The 12361-nt window shown below is 66.8% G+C and overlaps 1 protein-coding gene across 2 annotated transcripts in view; it reads right to left on the reverse strand.

The window, feature by feature from the left end:
- Nucleotides 1-459: 459 nt before the first annotated feature.
- The window catches only part of EEFSEC (eukaryotic elongation factor, selenocysteine-tRNA specific), a 108948-nt gene continuing 97046 nt past the window's right edge, over nt 460-12361 (reverse strand). The window contains exon 7 of one of the 2 annotated variants that reach the window (XM_061397292.1): nt 460-843. In XM_061397292.1, coding sequence (XP_061253276.1) covers nt 656-843 — 188 coding nt within the window. In that variant the 3' untranslated portion in view covers nt 460-655. The remainder of the gene's footprint in view (nt 844-12361) is intronic. The other variant, XM_061397293.1, reaches the window with a different exon arrangement.

The following is a 12361-nucleotide window of genomic DNA, read 5'->3' on the forward strand; positions in this document are numbered from 1 at the left end:
GGGTTCTCAGGAGTTCTGAGGGGGCTCTGAGGGCCTCTGCGGCGCCCTGTGGGGCTCTGAGGGGCTTTGTGGGGCTCTGTGGGGTGTGAGGGGGCTCTGTGGGGCTCTGAGGGCCTCTGCGGGGCTCAGCGCCCGGCCTGGGAGCTCCTGGTGCCGGTGTGTGGGGGCAGCCCCCGGCCTGCCTCCTGCCCTGTGGCACTGGCCTGGCCCCCGCAGCTCCGATCCCCATGGCTGTTCCTCCGGGAGGTGCCCTCCCGGACGTGGCTGCTCCCTCAAGGTCCAGGGGACCCCGGGGCCACCCAGGCTGCCTAAGGGCCTGACGCTTCACGGACACCCTCAGCCCACTGGGTGCTGCGTCTGGGTCCCTCCCGTGGCCCCAGGCCCATCAGGAGCCTCGGCAGTTCCTGACGTTCGCCTTGGGAGGGAGGGGGCGCCCGTGAAAGCAGAGGGACAAGCACAGCAGGTGGGCACCGTGGGCATTTATTTGCGGCTGCCAACTGGGCAGCCTGGGACACCCGGAGCCTTTCAAGACGGATCTTCCAGCGAGAGGCACGGGGGTGCGGGGACAGAGCCCCCCGGGGCCTCTGGGGAGCACCCAGAGGCAGAGGCACGTCTGGCACTGAGGCCTGGCCGGGTCTGGGGGGCCAACGGGCACTCAGGGAGACTGGACCATGCGCTTGTGGGCGTCGAAGACGTAGCGCTTGAAGGACAGGCTGAGGCCCACGGGCTGGGCGGGCTCCGGCCGCTCCGCCTCTTCCGGCTTGGCTGCCTCGCCCCGGCCAGCACGGCCCCGCTTCTTGAGGGCGGACGTCAGGATCTTCTTGGACTCGGGGCTCAGGCCACCTGCGAGGCACAGAGGGGGAGCCCGTCACTCCATCTGGTCCCCGACTCTGCAGTGACCCCCCGGATGGAGCCCAGACCCCCCAGCGCTGGCCTGGCCCGCCGCCCCCCCATGGAGCCAGGACCCCCCCCCATCACCGGCCGGATCCACACCTCCTGTGCCCCCGCAGCACCCCCAACGCTTGTCCGGCACCAGCCCGTCTGGCCTGGGCTCAGCGAGGCTCCCACAGCTCCCAGCCCCCCACCCTGTGCCCAGGCCCCTGGGGCAGCCCCGTGCTTGCTGGCTGTGTCCTCTCCTGCCGTGAACGGCTCGCTGCCCCGGGCGCTCACTGACTCTCACCAGAGACCCCAGACACTCTCCGGCCCGGGGTGACCCTGCGGGCGGCATCACGTTTCTGCCCAGGGACCCCGGCGGGTAGGAGGGCGGGAGGAGGGGCCGGTGAGCTCCGGCTGGCACCCCCTCCCTGGGTGCTGGCGGACGCTGTCCCCTGACTCCAGGCCGAGTAGGGCGGCCCCACGGATCCCTGGCTCCTTTCAGCACCCAGGCCGGGTGCAGACTCTGCTGCTGGCTGAGCGACGGCAGAACTCGCTTCCTGCTGGCGTCCGCCGCCTACTGCTCTCTGTTCCCGCGGCCGGTCCTGGGACCTTGCGTGCTCACGACGGCTGATGCTGTTCCTCCATGCGGACGCCCTGCCCTCCCCAGTGCCAGGGCCCCTTTCTGCAGGATTTGTCTTTACAAGGAGCCTGCCTGGGGGCAGCAGGAGGCAGCCTCTTCATGGGCCGCCGGTGGGGGCCACCGTACCTGGGAGCCCTGGGGGGATGGGCTGAAGCTCAAGCCAGCCCTGCACCAGCAGGCACCCCAGGACCAGCCACTCCCCTTCTGTGAGCTCTGCGACCCTGCCGGGGGTCCTGGTGGAAGTGAGCTGTGCCCTCCCGCTCTGGGCAGCGAGGGTCCTGGCAGGCCGCTGTGCCCCAGGACGGGCACTCACTCCTAACACACACAGAGGGGCTCCATCAGCCACAGACCCCTGGCTGGGTGTCAGGAGCCTGCAGGGTGCGGGTGGGCGCCCCCTGCCCCACCTGTGCCGGCGCCTGGGGAGTCCTCCCCTCCCCGCCTGGGCGCTGGCTGGCTCCCCGAGGAGAGGAGCCCTGCGTCACACCAGGAAGACCCCTGTCCCCCACACCCCACATGCCTGTGGGGAGCGGGGCCTGAGGGGGCTGGGCTGGATGGGCGTGTGAACTCTGGGCCACGTCTGGGGCTGAATGCAGGCGGCCGCCCCCAGCCCGTCACCCGGGAGCGGGGGTGTCCACCTGAGGCAGACTGTGGGAAGCAGCGCAGCAGGGGACCCACGCGAGGAGCAGCTCTGGGCATCTGGGACGGGGACGACCGCAGGCGCGGTTGGGGCGGCCCTGCCCCCGCACAGGGGCTCCGCCCGCCTCTCCACCGCCCGGGGTCCGGGCGCTCAGCCGACGAGACTCCGGGACGGGGTGGCCGGGGTGGCCGAGGGGCCCGCTGCCCTGGGGATCCAGGCTCCTGCTGGGCAGTGGGTTGTGGAACTGCAGGCCCTGGGCCAGGGCGCAGGGCGTGGGAAGGGCCCCGGGCCAGCCCTCCCGCAGGCGCCAGGCCGGCAGGTGCCCTCTGCCTCCAGGCTCCTCCTGCAGGGCAGGGGCTGGCACCAACCCTGGCGGACGGCATGGGTGCCTGGGCCCTCTGGTGCTGTGAGGTCTGACGGCTGCAGAGGCAGGGGGCTCCCAGGGTCGGCCCCTGGCAGGGAGATAGGCGCGGCCCAATCTGCCGGCCATCTCACTGCGAGGGCTCTTGTTAGCCACACACCTCGCGTCAGCCAGAGCAGCAGAGCCGGGAGTCTACCAGGCGCTGGAGAGGATGCAGAGTCTCTTGCTGCCCTCTGCTCCATTACGGGGCAGCCTGGACACGGGGCCAGCACGCTGACCGGCAGAGAGCATCCGCTGGGGCAGCTGGCTGTTGGGGTTCCTGGCAACGCTACTGGGAGCCGCCTTGTTTCACGGTGGCCTTTCCCCTCGGCTGAGAGGCCAGTGGCGTGGACGGAGGGCAGGTCAGGGCGTCGGTGGTCGCCCGGAAGCCTGCGCACAGTGCTCCTGGCCTGGGAGACGCCGGGGACGGTTCTCAGAGCTTGGGTCTGAGAAGGGGCAGGCAGGAAGCAGCAGCAAGACGGGCGGGCGGCCTGCAGGCCAGTGGGGGCGGGGCCGTGGGCTGGCCCCCCCCGGGAAGGACCGGGGGGACCCGGGGGCCTGGCGCCGCGCACCGGCCACGTGGAAGGGCTGAGGGCCGCATCTGAGCGTCCAGTCCTGGGGGGAGCGTGACGCCTGGGGACAGCAAGCATCTGGCCCCGTGCTGGTGGGGCTGTGGGGCCAGGGCTGCGGGGGGACTGCGGGCTCTGTGTCCGCAAGGTGCCCCCTGAGTCGGGCTCGCAGGCAGACAGGGAGAGTCTCAGCCGCCGAGGCTGAATTCTGGTGGCCCTTCCCACCGCCTGCCACCCCGGGGACCACTGCCCTGGGCGACTGCTGACCGGGGGCCGCCATGTGGACCTCCACCCAGGTGACGGCGCCTCTCCCTTCCTTCGCATCCTGGGTCGAGTGTGGCCCCGCGGCCACCACACCAAGGGCACCGCGTCTGGCCACGTGCCCTGCCCTTTCTGCTGACTCCTCCTCAGCCACCATCCCAGCCACGCTGCCGGGGCCTCCCGGAACCCCCTGGGCAGGAGCTCCCCGGCAGCCGGTCAGGGGCGAGGGCGGGGACAGGGGTCTGGCCTGTGGGAGCAGGCGGGTGTGTCGGATGAAACCAGAGGTGGGTGAGGTCCCGCCTGGGTGCGCAGGGCAGCAGACCAGGGGCCACCCAGCGGGAAACGCCGCCCACTGGGCAAGTGGCCTGCCCGTGACCCGGCTGGCGGGGGCAGGAGGGCGGGCCGCCAGGCTCCAGGTGCTTGTAGCGCCTGAACCCGGGCTCAGGCGTCCCTGCCCCTTCTCCCTAAACCTGGGGACTCTCGGAGCCCAGCGGCCTGCCCCACCCCCGTCCAGCGGCCTGGGGGCGGCGGGCGTGACCCTGGGGGCGACGCTGCTCCCCGCGGCTCCCCCTGGGGACACTCTCCCAGGGCCGGGCTGGCCTTTCTCACCGAGCGCCAGCCCCACACAAAGGCACAATGGGCCGGAGGCCGCTGGCCGGGCCGGGCTCGTAATCAGGGAAGAATGTGGCCGTGCTGTTTCCCAAGGCCGGGCCGCGGGTGCCGCCCCGACACGGCCATCAAAGCCGCCAAACTGCCTCCAGCTGCTGGCGTGGCTTTCATGTCAGGGGCCAGCCTGGGTGAGGGGCCTCCACGCGGGTGGGCGGCCCGCACCCTCCAGTGGGAACGGAGCCCTGCAAATGGCTCGGGTCAACGGCCCCCGCAGTGGCCCCCCTTGGCCGGCCCAAGTCCAGCCATTCCCGGGGCAAGCAGCTCTGGGCAGAGCTGAGACGCCGCGGCAGGCCGGGGGCGGGGGGTCGCTTTGTGGGAGTCGCGTGGTGGGGTGACGGGGACTGGGGAGCTCAGAGGACACAGGGACCGTGAGTCCAGCCAGAGCCCCACTCAGAACGGGGCGGGTGTGGCTGAGGCCGGCCGGGGCCAAGGAGGACGGGCAGCCGGATGGGTGGTGGAGCACGGGAGGAGCGAGCTCAGTGCGGGGTGGGCGGGCAGGGCCGCCTGAGGACTGGCACCCTGACTCCCCTCCTGCCGAACTTGGGGGATGGCGACTTTGAATGGAACGCCTCCTCCAGGAGGCCAGGCTGCTCACACGCTCCCAGCCTCGAGCTTGGCGGGCTGGGCAGAGGGGGCCCAGTTTCCCTCCTTCCCCGTCCTGCTACGGACCCCGTATGTAAACAAAGATGCAATTTGCTTTAAAAAGATAAGGTGATTAGGCTTTTATCAGACGTGTGCTCCGCCTACGACAAAGGGAATCGGGGAGGCGGCAGCGGCAACGGGCCCGTCTGAGGCTCCCGCGCTCCACGGGTCCTCACGGCCCTTTGATGGGCGGAGGCGAGGCAGTGGGCGTCTACACCCCTATTTTGATGTCTTAATGTTGCCTAATTCCTCCTTTAATTTATATTAAGCTTCTTAGCAGCAATGATGAATTCTTCAAAAACAAAAAAGGACCCTTTGCAGAAATCTTCCCCACACTGTGTAAATTGAAATTACAATGTAGCTAAGGCTTTGGTGACCGGGGGTGTGTGGGGAGGGAAAGTAGGGTGCCGTGCGGAAGGAAGGACTTTGTTTTAAGGTGAAAAAGAAAACCATTCTGAAGTAGGAAATGACTTGGCTGCGAGCATCAGACAGAGGGTGGGTCGCAGGGGCGGCCTGGGCAGAGGTGTCCGAGGTCGCCTGCAATGGGGGCACAGCTGGTGCGGGGCTGCTGGGCGCCCGGGGACCCCCCAGCGCCAGCGTCGGCTCCTGCTCCCCTCGGCCAGGGTAGGCGTGATAGGGCTGTTCCCGGGCTACGGCCTGGAGCCCCAGGCGGGCCTCGGACCCTGCAGCGGCAGTGGGCACCCCAGCGCGGGGGAGAGCAGGCCCGGGACCAGCCTCCTGGCAGGAGCCTCCAGGCTCTCGGGCCAGCTCCCTCTCTGATCTGCCCGTGGGTCGGCAGCCAGAGATCCTTCCAGAACAAAGACCCGCGCGCCCCTCTCAGCAATCCTCAGCCGCTCCTCGGGCCGGCATCCAAGCTCTCCAGCGCGGCCTTGCCAGCGTCTCCTGCACACCTGTGTGCCCGCACCCACGGCTTCGCTCCTGCCAGGCCTCTCCTCGCCCCCCACCCCACCCAGCACCCTCCCCCCCGACACACACACAAGTCCTAGAGCAGGCTGGTCTGCAGAGAGCACACACGTGCACACGCTGTGCACACACGCCTCCAACAGGAGGCCCCAGGGGCAGGGCCGCTGCTGCGGAGGCCTGGTCAGCTCCCGGCGGCCTCGCGCCGGCACCCCCTGGCTCTGAGTGGGGGCTCCTGGGTCGGGATGAGCCAGCTGGGGGTACACACCCGCCGGCCCTGCCTCCGGGAGCCCACGCTGGTCACTGACCCTCCTGCGGGGCCTCCTCCACCCGCAGCCCCCCGAGGCTGGTGTGTGCAGGTCTGGGACCCGGTGGCCCCACCGACACGGTCCCCATCGGCAAGAAAGCTGAATCTGAATCCTCCAGACACTCACTCCCTAAACGCATACACTTTCTAACGGCAGTTAATCTTCAATTAAAATACCTAAAGCAGAAACTATGATAACTGGTTTAAAAGGTAGAGCTTATTGACAATAAAAGTCTTCTTCATATTGCTTTTCTTAAAAAAAAAAAAAATCCCACGTATTAAAACTGTCATCTTTACGAGTCGGGAAGAAGCCTCATCCGGGTAACGAAGGGGCACAGAGGCTGCGGCGTCGGCTCCAGGGCTCACGGGTGGCGGTCTGATCACGTATCGGCCTCGGCTCCCACGCGGGCGGGTGGGCTGCAGTCGGACTGCCACAGGGGCTCGGGGGTGACAGGTGGGTCCCTCCACACTCCTGCCCGGACACAGGGGCTCCAGGGTCCACCCTCTGTGGCCGGCTCTCGCAGGCCCAGGGGAGGCAGGTGTTGGGGGCGCCCCAGCGTGCCCTCCAAGCCTGGTGGCACGGTCACTGCGTGCCCACGGCACGGCTCTGACAGCCATCCGCCTTGTGGCCGTGAGGGTCCCTGACCCCAGGCGCCTGGCACAGTGCAGCGACGCCTGGCCCTCAGCGCGTCCTGGCTCCCCCGCCCTCACGTCACCTGGTCACCCACCGCGTCTGGCCTGATCTTTGTCCCTCTCTCCGCCCCTCCAGCCTGGGTCAGCCCTTCCTCCTGGAGCCAGGACCCTCAGTCACCTCCAATCCTGCCCCTCAGAAGGTGCCCCACGCTGCACCCAGCGCCCCCTCGAGCCCCATATTCTGGGCGGCAGAGCCAGAGCCCCTTCCGCCTGGGACAGCCCTCCCCAGGCCGCCTCCCCGCCCCCTTCAAGCGAAGCGCAGTGCCACCGCCTCCAAGAAGGCCCCCACCCCGCGCAGGCGCAGTGGCCCCGTCTGTGCACAGACAGAGGCATCTGGGGCTCCTTCCTGGGGCTCGTGGCCTCAGCAGAGACAGGAAAGAAAAACGGCGGCCCGGGAGCAGGAGACAGCCTCCACGGCGTCTCTGAACTATGAGACCCACGGGAGCTCACGGGACGCAGAGCACTCAGGGCTGCGTCCAGCACAGAGCGCAGAGTACAGACGGGCACACCCCATCAGCCCCGCCGGGGCCCACCGGGCACGCGTGACCGCATACGGAGCCGGGCTCTGCCCTCGGCGTGCACACAGCGTGTGTGGACCCCTCTAGCGCACACGCCTATTGTCACCGTGGGGAGGACGGAGCTGCCGCAGAGCGCTCGGCAACACGCTGAGCTCTGGGGGGCAATGGGGCACGGCTCGGCCTGCGAGGGGCAGGAAGGAGCCGGGGGCTGTGCAAACCCACCCGTGTCAGCCCGGCAGGCGGCTCCACGGGGGCGGCAGGTGCCCAGTGGGACCCCGAGCCCGTCCTCCCATGGGCGCTGTGGGCCGGACCGACCGCCCTCCCACGAGGCCGGGGCGGCAGGTGCCCAGCGGGACCCCGAGCCCGTCCTCCCATGGGCGCCGTGGGCCGGACTGACCGCCCTCCCACGAGGCCGGGGCGGCAAGTGCCCAGCGGGACCCCGAGCCCGTCCTCCCGTGGGCGCCATGGGCCGGACCGACCGCCCTCCCACGAGGCCGGGGCAGCAGTGGGGACTGGAGTGAGCCTTCCTCTCCCGCTCCTCCGCGTCCAGGCTCACCCCGGCGCGCTGCGAGGGCATGCAGGGAGAGGGCGAGAGCTGAGGCAGGAATTCATGAGCTCAGAGGGCTGCCGCCTTTGCTGGGGTGGGGGCGGGGGCTCCCTTTGCCAAAACAATAATTAATTTTTTTTTAAAGCAGCTACAAAGCCATGATTAAGCTTAGGGCCCTAAAACAAGCCCATAAAATCGAAAAATATTTATCTGGAAGGGTGGCAAGTCCAATAAAAGTTTTATGAATGTTTTATGACTGCCCTGTCAGGAAGCTGGCCTCTCAGTCACCCCCTTCTGTGAAAGACACCACCACGGGAGTGCACTCACGGGCACACACTCACACGGGCACTCACATCACGGGCACAGACACACTCACACGGGCACTCACACAGGCACAGACACACTCATACGGGCACTCACACTCACGGGCAGACACTCACACGGGCACAGACTCACACTCACAAGGGCAGACTCACATACTCTTGGGTACAGACTCACACGGGCACAGACTCACACACTCACAGGCACAGACTCACACTCACGGGCACAGACACACTCACACGGCAGACTCACACTCACGGGCACAGACACACTCACACGGGCACTCACACTCATGGGCAGACACTCACACGGGCACAGACTCACACTCACAAGGGCAGACTCACATACTCTTGGGTACAGACTCACACGGGCACAGACTCACACACTCACAGACACAGACTCACACTCAGGCACAGACATACACCACAGGCACAGACTCACACTCATGGGCACAGACTGACACTCACGGGCACAGACTGACACTCACGGGCACAGACTCACACTCACGGGCACAGACTCACACACACAGACATAGACAGACACACACTCACAGGCAGACACACACCGGAGCGCGGACTCACACGGGCACACACTGGCGATGCACAGGCTCAGACACACCTGGCAGCTGCGGCCCGCACCGCTCCTGCTGGCTGGGGCTCTGCTGGGCCTGGGGCTGCGGGGAGGGGCCCCTGAGCCAGGGTCCGGGCGGCAGTCAGGCTTGCGCCCTCCTCCAGAGCCGTGGGCTTGCCGGTGGCTGCAGGCTCTGCCCTTGGCAGGCAAGGCCCAAACTCCCAGTGGGCTCTGGGGCGGACGGTTCCCTCAAGGTCAGCCCAGGGCCACCAGGAGGCCAAAGGCTGCCAGGCTTGTTCTTCAGGTCCGCAAGCGGGGGCCAGTAGCCTGGTCAGGGGAAGAGATGGGTGCAGGGCCCGGCCTTGGGAGACGTGGCCAGGGGTGCCCACAGCAGCCCCGCCCAGCTCCGGTGGCAGCTCCGTCCTGAGCTCGTGGACCGAGGCCCCGCCGACCCCTCTGCTTGGGGCTGACCCCTGAATCACGGGCCGGCTCGCGTGGAGACGGCGCTTCCTCACGAGAGCCCCGAGTTCCTCCCACCCCAGGACCTGAGGTGCTCTGAGCTGCGTTATAGACAGGAAGGGGCTGGCGGCAGAGACGGGGAACAGCTAACAGCAGCCCAGTCTCCGCTTGAACGCTGGGGTGTCCCTTTGCCCCTCGCCCTGGTCTTCCCGCAGACCCTGACACTTAGGGCTGAGCTGCACGGCTCCAGAGCCCACCAACCGCGTCCTCCACGAGGTGGGGACCAGGCCAGCTGGCCGCGGGGCCCCCCAGGAAACGCCCACCTGTGCTCAGATGGGTGGCGGGCGGGCGGGTTGACGAGGACCCCCGGGGATGCAGCATCATGTGGGTCCCACCCGCGAGGCCCAGGCCGGAACCACAGAAACCTTGGCAACGCTGCCTGTGCCAGGGACACGGCCGCAGGAGGCGGCGCAGGGGTGCATGGGGGGAGGGGGGCTCCCGGTCAGGGCGGGGGCAGGGCTCAAGCATCTCGCTGGTTTCGGGGGAGTCTCTTCTGATCTGGCTGGTTTCGGGGGTGTCTTTTCTCATCTTGCCGGTTTCGGGGGAGTCTCTTCTCATTTCGCTGGTTTCGGGGGAGTCTCTTCTCATCTCGCTGGTTTTGGGGGTTTCTCTTTTCTTCTCTGTGGCCAAAGTTTTTTCAGGGTTAAAAATAACCTTTTTTTAAGAACATCAAACACTGATTAAAGGCGAAAGGGGTGCAGGGATGCGCTCTGCTGGGGGCCATCCACCCGCTGTGGACGAGGAGGGAGCGGGCTGCCGCCCTGGCCTGAGGCCCTGCTACCGCACGCTGCCCGAGGCACCCAGAGGCCACGGACTCGTCCCCGACCCCAGAGACACAGCTCCGCATCAAGGAAGCGTCGGGTGCCGTGGGTACACGGACGGGCTGGCCTTGGCCGGCGGCAGGACAGGGAGAGGACAGCCCTCAGCCCCGGCTCTCGTGCTCCTGGATGGCCTCCCAAGCGGCCCCGGCCTGCTGGGCATAGGCCCGCGGGGCACAGGGAGCCCTGGCGCGGCCCGCGGGGATGACCGGGGACCCGGCCGGGTGAGGGGCCAGCAGATGGTTTCTGTCCACGGGGCTGTGTTTATGTTAACTGCAGATATTTTTACCGTATTGTGTTACTCCATCCATCTCTGTGAACGGTCCGTCTTGTAAAATTCTTTTAATGATGTTATTTTTTCTTGCCTATCTTCATCATCTACAATTATTTATAATATCATTGTCTTTGTTTCAAATACTGGGTATAAACATTGTTGTAACAGTTCTTCGATGGGGTTCATATAATTTTTACAATCGCTTAGAAGTGCTTCACTGGCCAAAGAGGGACGAGGCGGGCCATTCTTCTAGGGGGAAGAGGCACCCCAAGGGCTCCCAGTACTCAGTGACACGGCCCCCCCGGTCAGGGCGCTCCGGAGAGGGCGGCGTGGGGCCGGCTCGGGACCGGGCCTCTGTGCGGCCGTCCCCACAGGCCCGTCGGGTGAGGCGCCAGGGAGAGACGGATGGTTTGTTTTCACTTTACGGGGATTTTCTGAAGCCTCAGCTCTCGCCCTCACCTCTCTGCAGCCCTCTTTTCTCTCTGCCAGGCTGCTTTATGGAGTGTCCTCGGCTGGCTGGGGACAGGACCTGGGGGGCTGCTGACCGCCCGGGAACCCTCCTGGGGGGTCCCCGCGCCTCAGGGTCGCTGCCCTGAGCAGCCGCTTTGGGTCCAGGTGAGGCTCCTCGAGGAGTGTGCAGGCTCCCTGGAGCACCACCCCCACACACCGCAGACCCTGACCACCTCCGCTCAAACACGCACAGGGGCCGCCCCCTGGAGTGAGCCCACTTCCCTCCCAAAGCTCTCACCGAGCCCCCAGCCCCCTGTGCCACCCGCCGTCCGGGTGCAGCCCGCCTGCCTTCCCTGACAGCGCGGCCTCAGAGCTGGGGCTCGGGGCCCACGTGGGCCCTGCCCTCGGGTCCAGGCCGTCTGCAGTCCAGCGAAGGGTGACTCATCCATCCAGGCCGGAGGAGCCCGTGAACCTCACTGCCTCCCTGGCCTCTAGATGGTGGGGCGTGGGGGCGGCAGGGGCTGCCTCCCGTGACTCTGGGGACCCCGTGACCCTGGAGCCGTGGCTGAGAACGGCCCGGGTCCGGGCTCGGTGCTGGGGTCTGAGCTGGTCTCCACGTCTTCGGCCCAGAGTCGTGGACGCACCTGCCAGGCCCGTTCAGTAAAGTCCACGTGCTGGAGAAAGCTAAAGAGGACAGAAGCCTCGCGCAGCCTCCCAGCGCCACGCTCTCACTCGCTTTCTCTTTCTTTTCTCTGTAAGACTTCTCTTTCACGCTGTCGGGAGCATATGCTACATACAACTTCGTGTTCCGAGTCCTTTCAAAGGTGACGTCAAGACGTCAGCCATGCTGCCCCTGCCTGCTCCGGCCACGGACCCCCGCAGGGCTCCTCCGGGGACGTGACGCTCTGGGCCGGGCCCGGTCCTGCTGGGTCCTCCTCCCCGGAAGGGCCCTTCCAGGTGAGGGTGGCTGTGGGGAGATGCCGTCCTCAGGGGTGTGAGCGGGCACGCGGGGGTCGCTGTGCCTCCTCTGCGCGGCTCAGCATGTGCACAACAAGCGTGACGTGGTGCCGACAGGTGTGAAATCTGAGGAACATGAGTGTTCAGTACACTTTTCTTCCCACTTTTCCCTATGGATCAAGTTATTTTAAAAAGTTGGGAAGAAAAAAAACCCTCACAAAAGACCCATCTTACAGATGAGGAAACTGAGGCTCAGGAGGATAAAACTCCAGCCAGGATTTCAGGCGGGTCTGGTGGACTGCGGGCCCTTGCTCTCTGCAGGAGCCGTGTTCCTGCCTCCCGGGCAAGCAGGGCTGCGGAGCCTGCACACGCAGCCCACGGCGTCTCAGGAAAGGCTGGTGTGGCCCCGGGGGCGGGTGCCCCTAAGGGGGTGTCCCAAGCACAGTTTCCTGAGGGTGCCCGAGAATCCACTCCAGGCAGCGTACGTGGGCGGGACTCAGTATCTGGGGTGGTGTGCGTGCGGAGGGCACATCTTACCGGAAAGAAAGTTTCATTTCGACCCTAGAGGGCCGGCGCAGTCCAAAGGCCATTGTGTGAAGCCTGCGGGGCCACCGCCACACTGAGACCAGGACGCCAGGCCCGCCCCCGGCACCAACGTGAGTTTCCACTTCCCCTGTGCGTGGTCACCTGCGCCGCAGCGGCCTCCGCCTTCCCCCGTCCCTCTGCCTTCTCAGACCGTCATCCGGGGGATGCTTAGAACTGTGCATCCAGT

The sequence above is a fragment of the Bos javanicus genome, chromosome 22 (genome assembly GCF_032452875.1).
Source record: "Bos javanicus breed banteng chromosome 22, ARS-OSU_banteng_1.0, whole genome shotgun sequence".
Taxonomy (NCBI): domain Eukaryota; kingdom Metazoa; phylum Chordata; class Mammalia; order Artiodactyla; family Bovidae; genus Bos; species Bos javanicus.